This window comes from Hydra viridissima, unplaced genomic scaffold (assembly GCF_058129835.1).
Source record: "Hydra viridissima isolate aposymbiotic clone 2 unplaced genomic scaffold, HvirCarnegie_v1 scaffold_1, whole genome shotgun sequence".
Classification (NCBI taxonomy): domain Eukaryota; kingdom Metazoa; phylum Cnidaria; class Hydrozoa; order Anthoathecata; family Hydridae; genus Hydra; species Hydra viridissima.
Window position 1 is genome coordinate 15,857,150 of NW_028324300.1, and position 16,948 is coordinate 15,874,097.

General features: G+C 37.3%; 2 protein-coding genes across 2 annotated transcripts; both read right to left on the minus strand.

Moving 5' to 3' along the window:
- Positions 1-8,739: 8,739 nt before the first annotated feature.
- On the minus strand, positions 8,740-10,020 carry LOC149893555 (uncharacterized). Its single transcript, XM_090069391.1, has one exon. It carries the CDS (start codon positions 10,018-10,020, stop codon positions 8,740-8,742), a length of 1,281 nt encoding a protein of 426 aa, XP_089925517.1.
- A 2,677-nt stretch (positions 10,021-12,697) lies between these two features.
- LOC149893556 (uncharacterized) lies at positions 12,698-16,529 on the minus strand. The gene has a single exon (XM_090073393.1). The coding sequence runs from the start codon at positions 15,616-15,618 to the stop codon at positions 15,061-15,063; it is 558 nt and encodes a 185-aa protein (XP_089929519.1). The 5' UTR covers positions 15,619-16,529; the 3' UTR covers positions 12,698-15,060.
- Positions 16,530-16,948: the final 419 nt, after the last annotated feature.

A 16,948-nucleotide genomic window follows, 5' to 3' on the forward strand; every position in this document is an offset into this window, starting at 1 on the left:
CCGGACACTTTCAATCCCGGGATTTTGGGATTGAGAGATTTATCCTCAGGTAATCCCGGGTTTAAATAGAAAACAGAAACAATCATTTGTGGTGAAGAACAAATTTTTTAAGTACTTATCAAAAACACTGAAAAATGATTGATTTATTGATAATATAATTATATCAATAAATCAATAAAATAATTTATTGATAATACAATTACATAGCGTTTATCATTTCGTCGTTAAATCGCGTTCGATTTTTTGAGCATAAAAACCCAGCCGCTGAGAATGCTCGTTCGTATATAATCATATGTTTTTTGAAGTTGATTACCTCTTGTGGCACCACTTTCAAATAATGACATTTCTTTTTAAATTTTAGAAGTTATACTTTCTGTCCTTATAGGTAGTGTTGTGTTGCTGCCAATCCTCTTTTCATGACTTCATTTAATTCTTCACTAACAGTTTTGATCTTATTTTTACACTCCTTGCTTGATAAAGTTCAGTTGAACATCACTATCACTATTTACCTCTGCTGATGTAAGTGGAGTTTAGACGCTTTGTTCTGCGAAGTTTAGACGCTTTGTTAGGCTTATTATAACTTTTTTATTTTGGGCACTTGTATTTGGTACAAAAACATCTAAGATTCTCGATGAAGTAACCTTGGCATTATGAAGATGACAAACTATGCTGCTTAATGGCGTTCTCCACTCTTTAATTCGATAACTCAAGGCGGCACACAATTGTTTTCCGATTTCGGATTGTTGTTGTTTTATTTTGGTCAACATAAACTTTAACGCAATGTCAACTAGAATTAAAGTTGCGTCTCGTCCACAAATTGCTTCCACAGTTGCGTCTCGTCCACAAAGTGGCTTCCACAGTTGCGTCTCGTCGACAGCTATTTTAAAGGGAGTCAAAAGTACTACTAAATCTGATACGATTCGATATTCATTTTCGTTCATCTTAATTGAATCATCAAAGTTGGAATCCAATTTAAAATCTACAAAAGCCTCATTGATACAATATTTTAATTTGTCAAATTTTTCAAGCATAAGTAACAAACTGCTCCATCGGGTTTTGCAATCCATGATTAAAAGGATGACCTTTCCAAACTCAATTTTGTAAATAATTCTCATTTTTTATTGGGGAGTTTTCAAACACAATTTTCCTAACTTTTGTTATAATAGGTTCTATAATTTCACGTTTAATTGTAAACTCAGATGTTTCATTAATTAACAATGAATTTTTCAAATCTCGAGTACAATCTTCCTCTTCATTAACGTATTCACTATTACAATCATCATCTTTGTCTTCATCATCGTTGTTATCTAAATTTCCAAAAACAGTGTTCTCATCATCTAAACTTTTATCAACTTCCAAGTGATGGGCGTCTTTTTTGTAAAGAATTGACATAGCGCTTGTACCATCAGTCGTAATATCAATTATATCATCCTCAAGGTTTATTTTAAAGTTGTGGAATCTTTTTTAACTTTTAGAAGTCAAACGCACTTTTCTGCTGGCATAGACCTTAAAATGCGAATCTGCTGGCAGGTTGATAAGTCTTCGTATTTACATCATTTCCCAGTTGTATTTAACTTTTCTTCTTTCTGTTTTATCATTTACTTACGTGATAGATTGATGAATTATCATGTAGCCTTTTCATATCTTCCTCTTCATTAACGTATTCACTATTATAATCATTACTTTGTCTTCACTTAGAAAATATTTGTTAAATTTTATGTTTATATTGTTTGTTTTCATTTTTATTTATCTTTTGTAAATATTTTATCTTTTTTCTTTAATATGTAAATTTTTTTTTGTATTGAAAATAAACAAAAAAAAAAAAAACACTCTATTTCACAAATTCTCTGGTCTATTTCACAAGACTCTGTTTTTCTGTGCCAGTCCTGCATCAACTACTAAACCACCCCGTCCTCCAACATAATCATCTTTTCAGAAGCTCCCAAACGTTGAATGACGATGCTCTTTGAGAAGTCTGGGATACCCAAACCCGCACTCAGATGTATCCAGTCACACTGCACTATGTGGGCAAATGTAAGATGTCTCTGACCCAATTCCTCAAAAATCGTGTCCAGCGCCAAAGCTCTCAAATCCCGGAGTCCGAAATTTGGAGTACGTAGTTCATCCGAGAACAAACTACCGCCTTCAGGGTTTTTACTTTTTTCTTGGGCTTGACCTTACATTTCACTAGTCTGGTTAGCCAAGTCTTTCATTCCTCTGTCAGAAGCACCACTCCGTCAGTTGGGTCAATCGCAACACCTAGATATTTTCACATCTGTTCATAAGTCATAGATGGGATTTCAACATTCGTGGTGTTAACTTCTTTGATTAGATCAAGGATAGCTTTTACATTCTGATAATTTTTTGGAGCGTCTTGCGTGAGTGCCAGCATTTGCTCTTTAACACTTGTTGCTTAAAGGACTGTGAGGTGAAGATTCACTCTCTTCCATAACAATATGGGGGAAGCTAACTTTAAGGAATGAACCTTCTACATCAATTCCTAGTTTCAAAATGGTAGAGTTTTTAAGCTTCCTAGATGCCTAGAAAACATGAATGAGATTGCTAATAGTAGATACAAAATGCGGGTTCTGGGACATTGATAGCTTTCCCATACTTAAGGGTGATACCTTTGATGTGATGACTTACCTTTCTCATGCGTGTTCTGGGACATTGATACCCTTATATATTGGGGGGTTGTATGTTTTTTCCAAGATGGCGTCGTTTTTAAATTCTTGTTAGGGTTAATGTTTTCCAAGATGAAGAAGTATAAAAATAATCTTGTTATTTCTATATTTTTTAAGAAGTGTGTTTTTTACCAAGATGACTTACCTTTTATTTAAAAAAATTTCTTACCGTAATGATTATTCAAGAGCAGGTCTTGTTTTGTAGTGTCCATTGGCCAAGGTTCTGTGAGTGCCATCATCCAAAATGATCCTTTTATCGTCGTTAGCGCTGAGTGCGACTCTGTTGATTTCTTCTGTGTAATTTTCATGATGATGAGAGCGGATAACGTTCATGATTGTAAGCTTTTCTTCTTCATTTATTAAGCAGTCGTAGTAATGTTGATGTCTTCTTTTATTTTTAACCACGTTCTTTTTGACTCCTTTGCATTTTTTGTGTTCTTCATTTTCTTTAGGTATGTAGTAAGAGTAGAGCTTGGGTCTAAGCCCAACAAATTGTTTGATTTGTTTTCCACCTGTTTCGTCTGTGAACATACCAATAACTTTTTTATTTTTACCCACTTTGAACCCAACGTTTTCAATAGCAGGATGGTTATTAGGAAAGTCGCTCGTGTCAAATTTTTCAAGTACATCATCAGCAATGTCTTCTTAAAAATCTTCCGTTTCGATTTCGTAAAAGAGCGAGTCGGTGTCGGTCATGAGCAATTTTACACGATCACCGTATTTAGGTTTGATGTAGTCATAGTGGTGTTCAAACATTAAAATTTTGCTGATGTCGAGGATGCTCATTCCTAAGTAAACAGGTTTGTTGTAAACCAACTTTTTTCTCTTCATGTGAACCGCGATTAATTTTTCATCAAAAATGGTGAAGCTTTCGAATTGAGGTTTTTTGGATAATATTAAGGCTTCTTTTTTTGTGGTGACAAGTCTTACGTCAACATGATTTTCGATGTTTTCCATGGTTTTTCCAAAGACAGAGTTGTTCATGAGTTTGAAAAGTTCTTTATCAGATTTGTAGGGTGCTTCTTTTCTTTTATCGGTGTTGAAACCGATTTATGGTTCCATCCAAGGTTCTTCTCTAAAGGTGAAACCTCGATGAATTTTGGTGATGATTAAACCCAATCGTTCATAAAGTTTTAAATTTTTCATGGTGGATGACGTATTTTATTTTATTGTTTAATTGGGAACGAGTTTGTCTACTTTTACAATGGTTAATCTTTCAGGAGCCAAAGGGTAATCGTTGTGTTTATCGTGAAGGTGATCGGGGTAATCTAAATCGACTTCTAAAATGCACGGCATTGATTTCCAATTTTTAAGCTCTTCATCAGTCATCCATCTGAATCCTCCAACGGGAAGAGGTTTGCTCATGGCCCATCCGTATAAATTGTTGGCGTCTAAATACTGGAGGAATTTAGATGGTTGTGAAGGATCGTATTTGTCCATGTATTTGTTATTGGCATTTCCAAGTCGGTTTGAGATCATGCTGATTCCACCGCGTATTCCTTTTTGAGTCATGCGAAGCATATCAGAATCGCTAAAAAGTTCTATTTTAGCTTTAGTCTTTTTATAGCAAGCCTCTATACCGAGTCCAGGGCAGGTGTAATACCAGGCAGGATCTTGATCGTAATATTTCATGCACACGTCTCTAAAATTTTCAATAACATCTGTCAAAATCAGCACATCTGAGATGTTGTACAGCTCGTGGTAATCTTTAAACGTGATGCATTCAAATACGTCCCAAACGTTTTGAGCATGTGCGTAGTCTTTATCTGTTGCTGGTTCATCGTCCAGTTTGGAATGGAATTCTTCGATAGGAGGTAATTGCGTTTCGGAAAACTTTTCAATGGAGTCCACCCAATCATAAGGGTAAATGCCTTTTTTTCTTACTAAATCGAACTGTCACTTTTTAGGAAAATATTCAGCCACGTTTTTGCATTGTTCATCGGTTAGATTTTTAGTTAGTTTGTCTAAACTGAAGGGTAAGAACATGTAGCTGTCAAGAAACCTCATTTCTTTCATTACTTTTTTTGGTTTTCCAGTTTCCTCATCAATATATTCTCTCACTTTGATGCTTTTTGAGAAGCTGATGTATTTTTCTTCATTGTTGGGTATGCATTTTAATTTTCCGTCTAATTTCTTGATGAATAAATGGCTGTCGTAACCAGACAAATTGTGTAAAAAAATGGGTATGAAACTTGGGATTTGATAATCAATGTTGCATTGGTTGTAAGCAGCTCCACGGTACTTTCCAGTCAAATGACAGTGGTCCCACACTTTCTCACCGTTAAGATCATTTTTGCAAATGTGACATTCGGTTGCATCTTTAAACTTCTTTTCATCCTCATCAGTCACTATTTTATTTTTCTTCCATTGTTGTTGACGTAAATCGCTATCGTTCCAAATCTTTTTAAGGTCTGCTTCAAGCATGGTGACAAACTTTTAAGCCACATCGTCCTCATCGCTTTCTGCTGTGTACATGACTGGTTTTTCTTTACAAATGGTTTCGTCAAAGCATTTGATATGATAACAGAAGGAACTTGGAACATGCTTTTGATATTTTTTGGTGTACGACTCTTTATTATTATATTCAGTGTTGTCATCGATGGGTTTGACGAAACTTTCAAAGTCGACATTTACCACAAACGGAACTCTCATGGACATGTTGAAGTTTTTAAACTGAACGGTTGTCCCTTCTTTAGGAAGTTCAATTCGAACCGAGATGTGTTTATAGCAGTCTTCTCGATGTTTTTGAAGCTTTTCTTCTTGGTCATAAGCTTGCATACAATTTCTGCAAATATGTTGTTTTCTTTTTCCTTTTGTTACTGAATAACCAACCAGTCGACCTAAGTTTGGGTGATCGCCTTTTTACTTTTTAGTTCAGGAGGTAGCTCCATGTAGGAAGAACCGCTGAAAGGTATCCAATCGATCATGTTAACTTCTACTTTTAAAACTTTGTTAACTCTCTAATTGGATCCTTCCTTGTTGTAATTGGACATGTTTTCAAGAATTATTTCTTTCCATGTTTCAAAGCTTTCTCCTTTGTCTGTTGATTCGAGAATAATTTCATATATAGACGGGAAGACCACAGTGCAAAGATTTTCTTCTCCAGTAGCAATATTCACACGCGTCATTTCGCAGATTAAAACAAGGTTCGTTTTTGTGTTTTTTTTTAATGACTTTGATAGCGGCCTCTTTAACCATGTTTAAAAAGGCATCAGGCTCTTCATATCGAACAGAGGGGGTGTAAGAAAATTGCTCAGTGATGTGATTTAGCGCATGATTAGTCAATACAAACTTAACAGGACGAGGAGCAGGCACCGGTTTACCAAATACGACGTCTTTGAGAGAATTGACTGTTTCTTCCACTCCATTTCTCACGCTGCTCACTGCATTTTTCACCGTAGTTGGAACGTATGGATCAACGAGAGCATTTATTTTGTTGAAACCGTTGTAGACAGATGTTGCAATTCTTGAAAGCACTCCAGGTCTTGGTGCTGGAACAGGTCTAGGCGTAATAGCGTTTGTTGAATCGGCGATGTAATCGGGTGTGTCAAGGATGGATGGTTCAGTTCTTGTCACTTGATTTTGCAAGCGAGCAGACCCAAACGAAATCAAGTCATTGGAAACGGGACGAGGAGAAGGCACAGGTCTTGAAGCAGGACCATGCCCAATGATGGGTTTTGTATTTTTTATAGCTTCACTGAGCTCGGTTTTTCTCAGTCTTGAGATGCCTTTGAGGTCTAAGCCTCTAGCCATCTCTTTTAATTCTTTCATATTCATTCTATCTATTTTATATATGGAAAAAAATTTCTTTAACCCATTTTCAAATTTTTAATATCAGCAAAAAAAAAAAGAATTTAAATTTTCAGCAAATTTAAATTAAAATTTCATGGCATAATCACTTCTATTCGATAACCGTGTTTATCGTCAAAGTATTTCCAGTAGTGACCCGTTTCTTTTCTTAATTGGTAATGAGAATTATATTCAGTCACTTTACCCGTTTCCACATGGGTTATTTTATAAGTGAAAGGATGATTTCTGATGTTTTCAAGTCTTTTCCATTTAGGATCAATCGGTTTTTTCTCTTTTGGTTCATGTATTCTCGGTCTTCCCACGGGTCTTTTTTCTTTTTTTTCATGTATTCTCGGTCTCCCCACAGGTCTTTTTTCTTTCACCTTTTCCATTAAATCGTCTTTATTAATCAAATTGTTTTCAAACGCGATCAGTGTCAAAGCCAACAAATTGTTTGATGTTTTGGTAACACCATTTTTAACCAGCAAATCTTTTAAAACCTTTTTTGTGTAAAGCATCTTTTTTAAATGTCGAAAATTTATTTATCTCGAATTCAATTTTTTTCAATTCTTTAAAAAGAATTAAAAAATTAGTTGAAGCGTTGATACGAACCCCAGCAAAAAGAATGTTCGCAATCTATATATGAAGATTTACGTTTTGGAGTATATTTCTTAACAACATGTGGTTCTTCAGGTGGCTCTTCCACATATTCAATGATTAGCTTGTCACCCAATTCATCAAATACAATGGTTTCGTCAATAACCTTTGTGTCCATCTTTTTTATTCGTTGTAATTTATTTATCTCGAATTCAATTTTTTCAATTCTTCAAAAAGAATTAAAAAATAATAGGTTTAAAATTAAGCAGCAGGAGCGCAAAATCTTCCCATCCAATCATATGAAGAATATTTTTTCCATTCTTCTGCAATAATATCGTTTTCCGCAATGTCTTCCGGCAAATCGTCTTCCGACGAATCATCATCTGACGAATCATCTGACGAATCATCTGACGAATCATCTGACGAATCATCTGACGAATCATCTGACGAATCATCTAACAACCTTTCCAATCTTCTTCCCATTTCTTCATCGCTGGTATCATCATCACAATATCGACGAATGTTATGTTCATTAATATAATACTCACGACCTGACTCATCACGGTTAATAATCTTAAAGTCAAAATAACTTAATAAAAGATAACGACGATTTCCATTTCCATCGATCAAATACCAATGACAAGGATCGTCAACACCATTATCGTATTCATCTTCATCATAAAGAAAATAACGCCGAATTCCAGATGCGTCAATAAAATATCGAAGATCCGAATCATAATCGTATTCAACCAAGTTTCAATTTCCATTTTTATCAACAAAACCAAGGTTTGGTCGAAAATAATCAGGGTGATCATCGCATACGCTGTATACATCCATCTTTTTTATTCGTTGTAATTTATTTTACTCGAATTCAATTTTTTTATTTTTCAGCAAATTTTGGAAATTCTTCGAATTTTTGGAGCATCGCGTCCATTTTCAGTTTTGCAGACATTTTTTTCTTTTCTTCCCAATCGCAGTCCAGTTCAAAAACGCGCCTGTCGATCGCTCTCAGCTTTTCTTGCTTTTTCAAATTACTCCACTCTCTTTTGTGCTCTTTGATTTTTTTTTCCATCCGCGAAAAGTCATCCTCTTTTTCTTCCCACAAAATCACGTAAAGCTCGTCTCTTTTTTCATCGCTGTACATTTCAGGAATTTTGAACAAGCCGCTCTCAGCCTTAAACGCAAGAGCCTCGAGCTGTCTTTTCTTTTTTACATCAGGCTCTCTTTTGCTACACTCTAGAAAAAACGGGTGAAACGACATTTTATTTAAGAATTTCTATTTTAAATCCGTTTTCATCCACTTTGCCGTTTCGCTTCTCCAAATAATTGTTGCCGTGTCCCGTCTCTTTCATCGCTTTGTAAAGAGAGCCGTATTCGATCACTTTTCCTGTTTCAGCGTGTGTCATTTTTACAGCCACGGGATTCTTTCGGATCGAACGGAGCCTTTCGTATTTGGAATCTATCGGTTTGACGTCCTCCGTCATTGCATTTTTATCGATCAGATGGTTTTCCAGCGCAATCATCGCCAACCCCATTTTGCTTTTTGACGTTTTGGAAACGCCATTTTCGATAAGTAAATTTTTCAAATCCTTTTTCGTAAAATTCATCCTTTTATTAAGGATCCATTTATTTTTTTCTTGAGGCTAAAGTTCATGTGGGTGCGGAGCACTTAATAAATAACGTTTATTTTGTTGCCATCGGATTTGATGGATAGCAGTTTGTCAGAAATGACGACCGCAAAGGCTTGAGTGTCTGCAGGAACGTTTGCGTTAAAGGTAGCCTTAATTTGCACGTCCAACACGGTTGATTTTAACCTCTCAGCCTGCTTGCTCACGTCAAAACCGTAAAGAGGGCAAATGTACCTATAATTTTGAGCTGTCAAATTCGGTTGAGCGAGTATTTCGTGTACTCCAAAAATTTTGTGGAAAATCTTGCACGAGTCCCTGTAGATCCTCGAAAATTTGTTGTTGTTAAAGTCTATGTCGTAATCGACGGCTGGATACCTTTCGCTGTTTAAGGTTACATACATGTTTTTCAAATTGCAGTGGTCGAAAACGGATGGGTTTAAATCTTGACTGCCGTCTTTATTAGTCTGGAATCCAACAATGATGTATCTCGGTCGTTCACTGGCCGATCTAGAGCTCAACCTCCAACTGAACGTATTGGACACTGGAACAACAATGGTGTCACACTGTCGAGATCTAAACACTAATGGAGCCTCCACTTTTGCCTCGATAAGCTTGTATAGATTGTTGCTTGCCATAACGGATGGGCTGACATGAGGCATGAACAAAGACAGTTTGCTCAAGGTTACTTTTCCTGCGGCTGGTTCTGCGCTCTTAAAAATTGCATCAGTGTCGCTTTTTCTTACAAGGGTCAAGGTGTGCTTGAATCCGTAAAGAACTTTTCCGTAATCATCGCATAAGCCAAATATGTGATTCAAAGGAATGCAAAATGAAAAGGTGCCTTGATCCGCTGGCTTCTTAATGATGTAGTCTTGTCTTGAGTTAAAACCGCTGTTGTTTGCAAGATCGGCAAGGGCAGTGGTATCTCTTTGCCACAGCTGATTCATTCCTTCCGACACTTGGAACTCTACCGGATATTTTAAGAAACCCAGCATGGTGGTAGCTTGACCCGGGCTGTATACGGTTTCAATCTCTTGATTCGACAATTGATAAGAAATCTGACTGAACAGGTGCATGATACCGTTGTTTGCAAGAGCAACTGCATCCGCATCTGCATAGGATGCGCCGTCCGCTTTTGTCAACCTTCCTTCGACCAAAAGGTACGCCTCATAAGGATGCGTGAACAAATCTTGCTGCTCAATGTTGATTCTTATCTCACCGGGAGTGTTTAAATTGATGCTGACCGGCTCATATTCGTGAAATTCATTTCTCTCAATGAATTCATCAACGATGACTTCTTCTTTAATGTTTAAAATATCTGCCATTTTTCTATACCAAAGAAAAAAAATTTCCTCAGATCCGGGAAAATCTGCGATTTTTTTATGCGATTTTAATACCTCTTCCCATCTTCACCAGGTCTTGGATCCGAATGGCGTTTTTCTTGGACAGAGACCCTCCAAGAGAGGAATAATCGCTGCTAACCTTTGGAGATGCCGCAACCATTCCTGAAATAATGTCTTTGCTTTTTTGAGTAAGCAGAGTCTTTTGAGGATTCGGAGTTCCTGTCTTAGCATACACCTTTTCTAGAGCCTTTTTGCCTTGATCAATAGCCACATCTTTAGCAGTCACAATCGCCGAAGAAGCCAATTCTTTACCAGCAGATTTTGCAGCTGCAATCGCTTCTCTTCCCAACTCGCTTTTTGCAACTTTGCTAGCCAAAGTAGACGCTGCTCTAGATGCGCTAGACGCTGCTGTTCTTTTTAAAAAATTTCGAAACGTGTCCATGATTCCGCTTCCTCCAACAACGTGTTTCTTAACATATCTGTTTCTGTAAATGATCATTTTTTTAAATACACGAAAAAAAATTTTTAGATCTCGATGACCTTTATCATTGATTTATACTGGTTTTTGCTAATCAATTTTTGCCTCAACAGCTCATCGCAAATGCTCACAGCTTCATTTCTAGATCCCGTATTCCCAGCACGACAAGCAGCCACGCTCAATTCAAGCTTTTCCACCAACGCATTCGGATCGCTAGGAAGAACGATCACTCCATGACCGTTTTTACTTTTATATTCTGCTTTCATACGAGACATACGCCTGTCAAATTCTTCTTTACTCATATTTGGATACTTTTCTTTAACAATTCTAATAGCTTTCTTGTAATCCTTTTTTAACTGTTTCTTTCTATCCTCCTCAGCACGCATTTGATCAAGCATTTGAAGATCGTAACTAGTAGGAGCTGAAATAGGATCTTCTTTACCAGTATCTTCAGCCATTAAAAAGCTCTTTTGAGATTTAAGCTCATTTTCAATAGGGATGATGAATTGATTGTATTTTTCAATCTCTGAAGCTCTGGGTTTATTATATCTCGCATCCGACTTTACAGCTTAACTCTCCATTAAAATTTTCGAGTAATTAGCCACATCTTCTGCTGTCACGTCCTTTGAAACGTTTGGATTGGTCATGAGCTCCCAAAGACCTTTTGTTCCTTCATACTTTTCACCTCCAACAATCATATCGTTGCCTTCAAACATCACTCCCATTTTTCCAATCGTATGTTGACCATCGCTTTTGCTCAATTCAAACTTGTTCTTAAAACTTCTTTTAAATTTTGCTCTTGTGTCCAGATAAAACAAACTTTTTATGAATTGGTCGTCCTCAGGAAAAATAGAACCTGTTGATTCTAAAAAAGCCTCAGGCTCGGATTTAACCTCGGATTTAACCTCGGATTTTATCTTATTGGGAACCTTTTCGTTGCTTTGGATAAGAGGTTTAAACAGCTTTCCCGCATCCGTCTGAAAATTAGCATCTAAAATGTTGTTGTTGATGCTGTTCTGATAAATTCTCTTTCTTCTATCATTAATTTCTCTCACAATCTCATCTCTTTTGTTCGGGTCTTATATTTTAAAAAAAGACATGGTTTTTAAAATACGATAGAAATTATTTTTCTGATCCCGATTACATCGCCTGGGAAATCATGATGATTTTTTAAACAAATTGTTGAACGCTTGAATTGCATCTTCTCGACCTTTTTGGATCAGTGTCTCTTTAGCCAATTCATCCATTCCATTTTTAGTTTTTTTTCGTATCTCTTCCACCACGTCTTTAAATTTTTGAAGCTCACCAAGAATCAATTGCTTATTTTATTATCCATCAACACTTTGGAAATGTGCTCGCTGATCGTGTTCAACTTTGACTCTGCCAACACTTTTATCTTCTCGTGCTTTTCCGCTTTCAAAGCCATTCTTTTGTTCACTTGACCTCCAATAATCGATAAAAAGCCCATTCCAATAGCTACGCCTTTACACGCAATCGCTGCTAGACTGGCAATAATCGTTGAAAAAAAACCAATTCCAGTTGCACCCAATGCTATGCACATTCCCTGCATCGTATTGTCCACATTCGAAATGATCCTAAAAACGCGATGGTACTTTTTGCTGAGATGAACTCTCTTCTTCCTCTCGTTGTCTATCTCTTTTTGGATTTTTGGTAAATGTGCCCTCCATCATCTACGGGAGCCGTTGGAAAAGTGGGGTATATTTCTTTATAACTGTTATAATCCATTTTTTTGTTAAGGAGAAATAAAAAATTTTCTTCCCTCAAAAGAAATTCACAAGACAAAGACTCTCTCCCTTTTTAATCACGACGTCCTTGTCACTTCTGTTGTAAATTACCATGACGACGTTCTCTACCAATTCTGAAAAAATTAAAAAGTGACTGAAATAATTCAGCTTTAAATTTAGCTCATTCCTCAAATTCACCAAAGCAACACCGCTTTCCACTTTAATCCCAAACATAAAAACAATCGTCTGCTTTGATAAACGATTCAGCTTAATGTCTCTTTGAGCAAATATTTCGCATCTGGAACGAACCTTTCTAGGAGGATGATCCAAATGATCGTTAAAATAAACTGTCCCTTTCAACTTATTCTCGTCACAATAAATGATTCTTCTCATCTTTTTAACAGTAAAGGAAACTTTTTTCTCAATCTTTCTCTTCTTTCTTTTTCCTCCTCTTCGTCTTCTTTTTTACTTTCAAGAAAATGACGATACCTTTCTTTAGTATCCATTATTTGCAAAAGTTTATCACAGATTCTTTTAGCCTCGGAACATCGCATTTTCATTTGTGCTGAAATTTATTTATTTTATTTTGCATAATATTTTTTTATGGTTCAGCTAAACCTATGCGTAATAAAACACTTGCCCTAGAAGAAGGTAAAAGTTTCCGGATTGACCGACTTGAGCGTCACCGGAGTTGAGCGTGACATATAGTCTTTTGCCGGCTGCAACGCTGGGCATGGAATCTGCCTCTGCAAAATTTCTGTAAAAGGAAATGGTGGTGGTGGATACGATGGAAGCATTGGATTGATACAGCAGTCCAGTCGATTTGTTGTTGAACGAGGATATGTTTGATCCGTTCCACGAGGACAAGTAAAAATCTTCCAGTCCAGACGAGGAAAAGAAGCATTTGCTGTCGGAGTCGTAACCAGGAAAAGTGTTGTAATTGTTTGCATTGTAAGGTGTCCAGGGGCTAAGGACAGTGCCGTTTCCAGGAGGTAAATTTCCGTTGTACATTCTGACTCTGGACTCCCACCAGTTTCCAGATGCTCCGATGATGTGAATCCTGATGTATTTCAGAAAAACTCCATTTCCATTTCCATTGGTGTTCAGCAAAACATATTCGTTTCCGTAAGTGGTGTTTAAATATCTGAACGTCCGGCAGTACAATTTAACGGAGGAAAGGAGAGGAGTAATGGAGGTGAATGTGGAAATGAAAGGTTGTATCCAGTAAGTGATGGCTGCAGCATTATTATTGACCAATTGGATGGTCAAGCTTGATGTAAACGGCAAGTCGACGGTAAAATATCCTCCGAAGGAAGTGGAGCTGTAAACGTTGCACCCTTGCAAAGAGTTGGCGTAAAAAGGACCGCCGAGAGGGAAAAAGAGCAAGTTGCAGGCAAGGGCAGTGTTGTCCACTCCTATTCCTTCTGTGGTTGTTGAATAATTCCCCACTCTAATTTCTCCGTCGGCCAATATCCGAAAAAAGACTTGCCCAGGAACAGCTAATCCTCCTCCGACTGTGCCATAAAAAGCCAGCCATAACCTTCTAAGAATTCCAGGACCGTCTGTGTAGCTAAAGACTGGTGCGGTGGTAGATCCTGCCACAACTTGCGACTTTAATCCCAAGGACGAAAATCCTGAATTGGGAACAAGCCCTAAAAAGTTAGATTTTTGTTCTGAAACGTCCACGTAACTTTTTGTCGCCCCGTCTTGCGCGTTTGAAGGGCCGATCACATTGATCAATTTATGGGAATTTAAATTCAAGTCTGCCGTTCCTACCGAAGACGCATGCGTGTCTACATAATTTTTTGTGGCTGAATCTGAAGCTAAAATGGGCTCTGCCAAGTTGGTCAATTTGTGTGACGTCATGTTTATGTCAACGTATCCTTTTGTCGTGGCGTCGTGAATAGATGTTGGTTCAGCCAGGTTGATGATTTTGTGGGAATTTAAATCCAAATCTCCCGTAATGGTGCTCGATCCGTCTGTTTTGATGCGCATGCTCGAGCTGACGTCAACGTAATTTTTCGTGGCGGCGTCGTGAAGATTGGTTGGCTCGTTCAAATTGATCGCTTTGTGAAAATTCAAATCCAAGTCAGTCGTTCCCACAGTAGTTCCACCACCTGTCGAATGCGTGTCCACGTAATTTTTGGTGGCGCCATCGTGCGAAGTGGTCGGTTCTGCCAGGTTGATGATTTTGTGAGAGTTGAAATCCAAATCTGCAGTGATGGTGCTGTTTCCATCTGTTCTGACATACAGATCGCTTGAAAGAGAGGTTGAATAAGGGTTGTATAAATAACGACCCAATTCTGATCTACCAAATTTATCAACCATTTTTTGTATGCCTCAGATTTTATTTTTTCTACCACAAGGTATTAATAATGTCCTGAAAAGCGACGCCTTCATCCATTTTTTTCAAGACGTAAAGGCACAAGTGACCACAATAAGAGGTATTACCAAACTGAACCCTATCGCTGCCATAATAAACGGGGCTTTTTAAATAATGAACCAGTTCGACAAGAGGAGGTTGTGCATAAGAATCGAAACTATATTTCTTATCACCGTCTTTGTACCAGCACACCCAATGAAATCCACCCGTACCTGAGTCTCCCGTATTCACGATGCCACATTCTTTTCTTCTCGGTTTTTTCGGCAATGTGTCTCTTTCAAAAACACCTCGAAAGTTTCTTATTTTCAGCTTTTTAGCATCCTCTATCAATTGAAAGTTGGTCAAAGCCTCGTTTGGCAATTTTATTCCTTCGACGTTGATCATTTTTAAATTCGTGTAAAATTTAAAAAAGGATCTTACATCTCTTCATCAGATTCAGACTCATCAGATTCATCCCTTCTGCAGCAAAGTGAATTGGTCTCATCTCCGTTTTCCAATAACAATTTGATTATATCAACGTGACCGTTTTTAGATGCCAAGTGCAACGGCGTCCAATGGTGTTCATTTTTTGCGTCTACCTCGGCTTCTTTTTGTAACATCAATTGAACGATTTCAACACGATTGCTTGATTTAGCTAACTTTAACGGCGTGTTACTATATTTATCGATCGCGTCGATCTTGGCTCCTTTTTGCAACAACAATTTGACAATTTCAACACGATTGCTTATCACAGCCATGTGAAGAGGCGTTCGATGCTCATCGTTTTGCGCGTTGACCTCGGCTCCGTTTTCCACTAAAAATTTAACCACTTCAACATTACCGCTTATAGATGCTAAGTGCAGCGGTGTACTTTTGTTTTCACTTTGCGCGTTGACATTGGCTCCTTTTAGATACAAAAATTTAACAACGGCAAAATTGCCTTCTCGAGATGCCGAGAGCAATAGTACATCTTTTTCATTCGTAACAGAATTCATCTTTTTTATATGAAAAGAAAAATTCTTATATCATTTTTTTTATTTTTCTTCGTCAGATTCAGCCTCTCCTAAATCCAAATCACTCATAATGCTTTGAACAGAAGGAGCATTTTTAGTGATGAACACTTCTGGAAGCTTGACTTGAATGGACTCGATCTGAGAGCTAATAAAAACACCTTCAATTCTCAAAGACGTAATGACAAAACACCTTTGACGAACATACTCCAATGGATCTGCCTTTACCATCTTTTTGTTCTCCTTTTTACAAAACAAAGAAGTGATGCTCTTTTCTTTTGTATACAACTTTCCGAAAAATATGGGGGACGCGTTTGGCATCTCAAATTTGTTTTTAAAGATGGACAAATACTCTGTCATTACTTTTTTTGTTCTTCCTCCTTTTTTCAACAAAGACGTCTTAAGGATGACTTGCTCGCGAAGAAATTTTGATATTTTTTCAGTCACCTCCAACTTTTCTTCTTCTGCTGTCATGCCCTTTTTATCGTCAAAAGCAACAAAAGACATGGAATATCCCGTCAGCTCTTTCGTTTCCACACTGCGGTTTTCAAACACACCCAGAGAAAACAAAACAGGAGTTCTTAAAATAAAAGGACCTTTTCCATTTGCATACTCGTAATACAGCGGAATCTTTTGGTACTGAATGGGCTTTGTGGCTGCATAAATCTCCCCTGCCAATAATTTGCTCTCGTCGAAATTCTCAATCGTCACAAAATTCATCTTTTTTAATGGGGAAGAAATTTTTTTAGATCCTTTTTGGATCCGTGGAAATTCCTCGAATTTTTAGATCATTTCAAAATTCTGCTCCTTGAATTGCTCCTTGACTTTATTTATTTTTCTTCGAGCATATTCGAACATATCCTTCAACACCATGCCGCTTTTTTCAAAACGAATCCCTCCACACTTTATTTTCAAATCAAATTCATCCATTCGACGAATAATGGTGAAATCCAAATCATTTTCAAAGCTATAAATCTTATAATGGTACTTTTCTTCATAAGGCGAATAATAATACGACTCCTCGTAATCTTCCGTCTTAAGGTACTCATTTATAAAGGGCTCAAACAAAACCATCATCTTGCTCATTTTTTAATGGACCTGAAAATTTTTTTCGGCAAGGAAATGACCAATGTCGCTCGAAAGCAAACTGATCAATTCTTTATTGTCCACCCACGAATTAAACGAGTCTGGATATCCCAACCATTTGACCAATGATCTGGTCTTGGTTTTGCGAACAATTTTTTCAATTCTGAATATGTCCTGATGCATCTTTTGCATTTCCTGCTCGTAAAAAGTGCCTTGAATTTCTTCACCG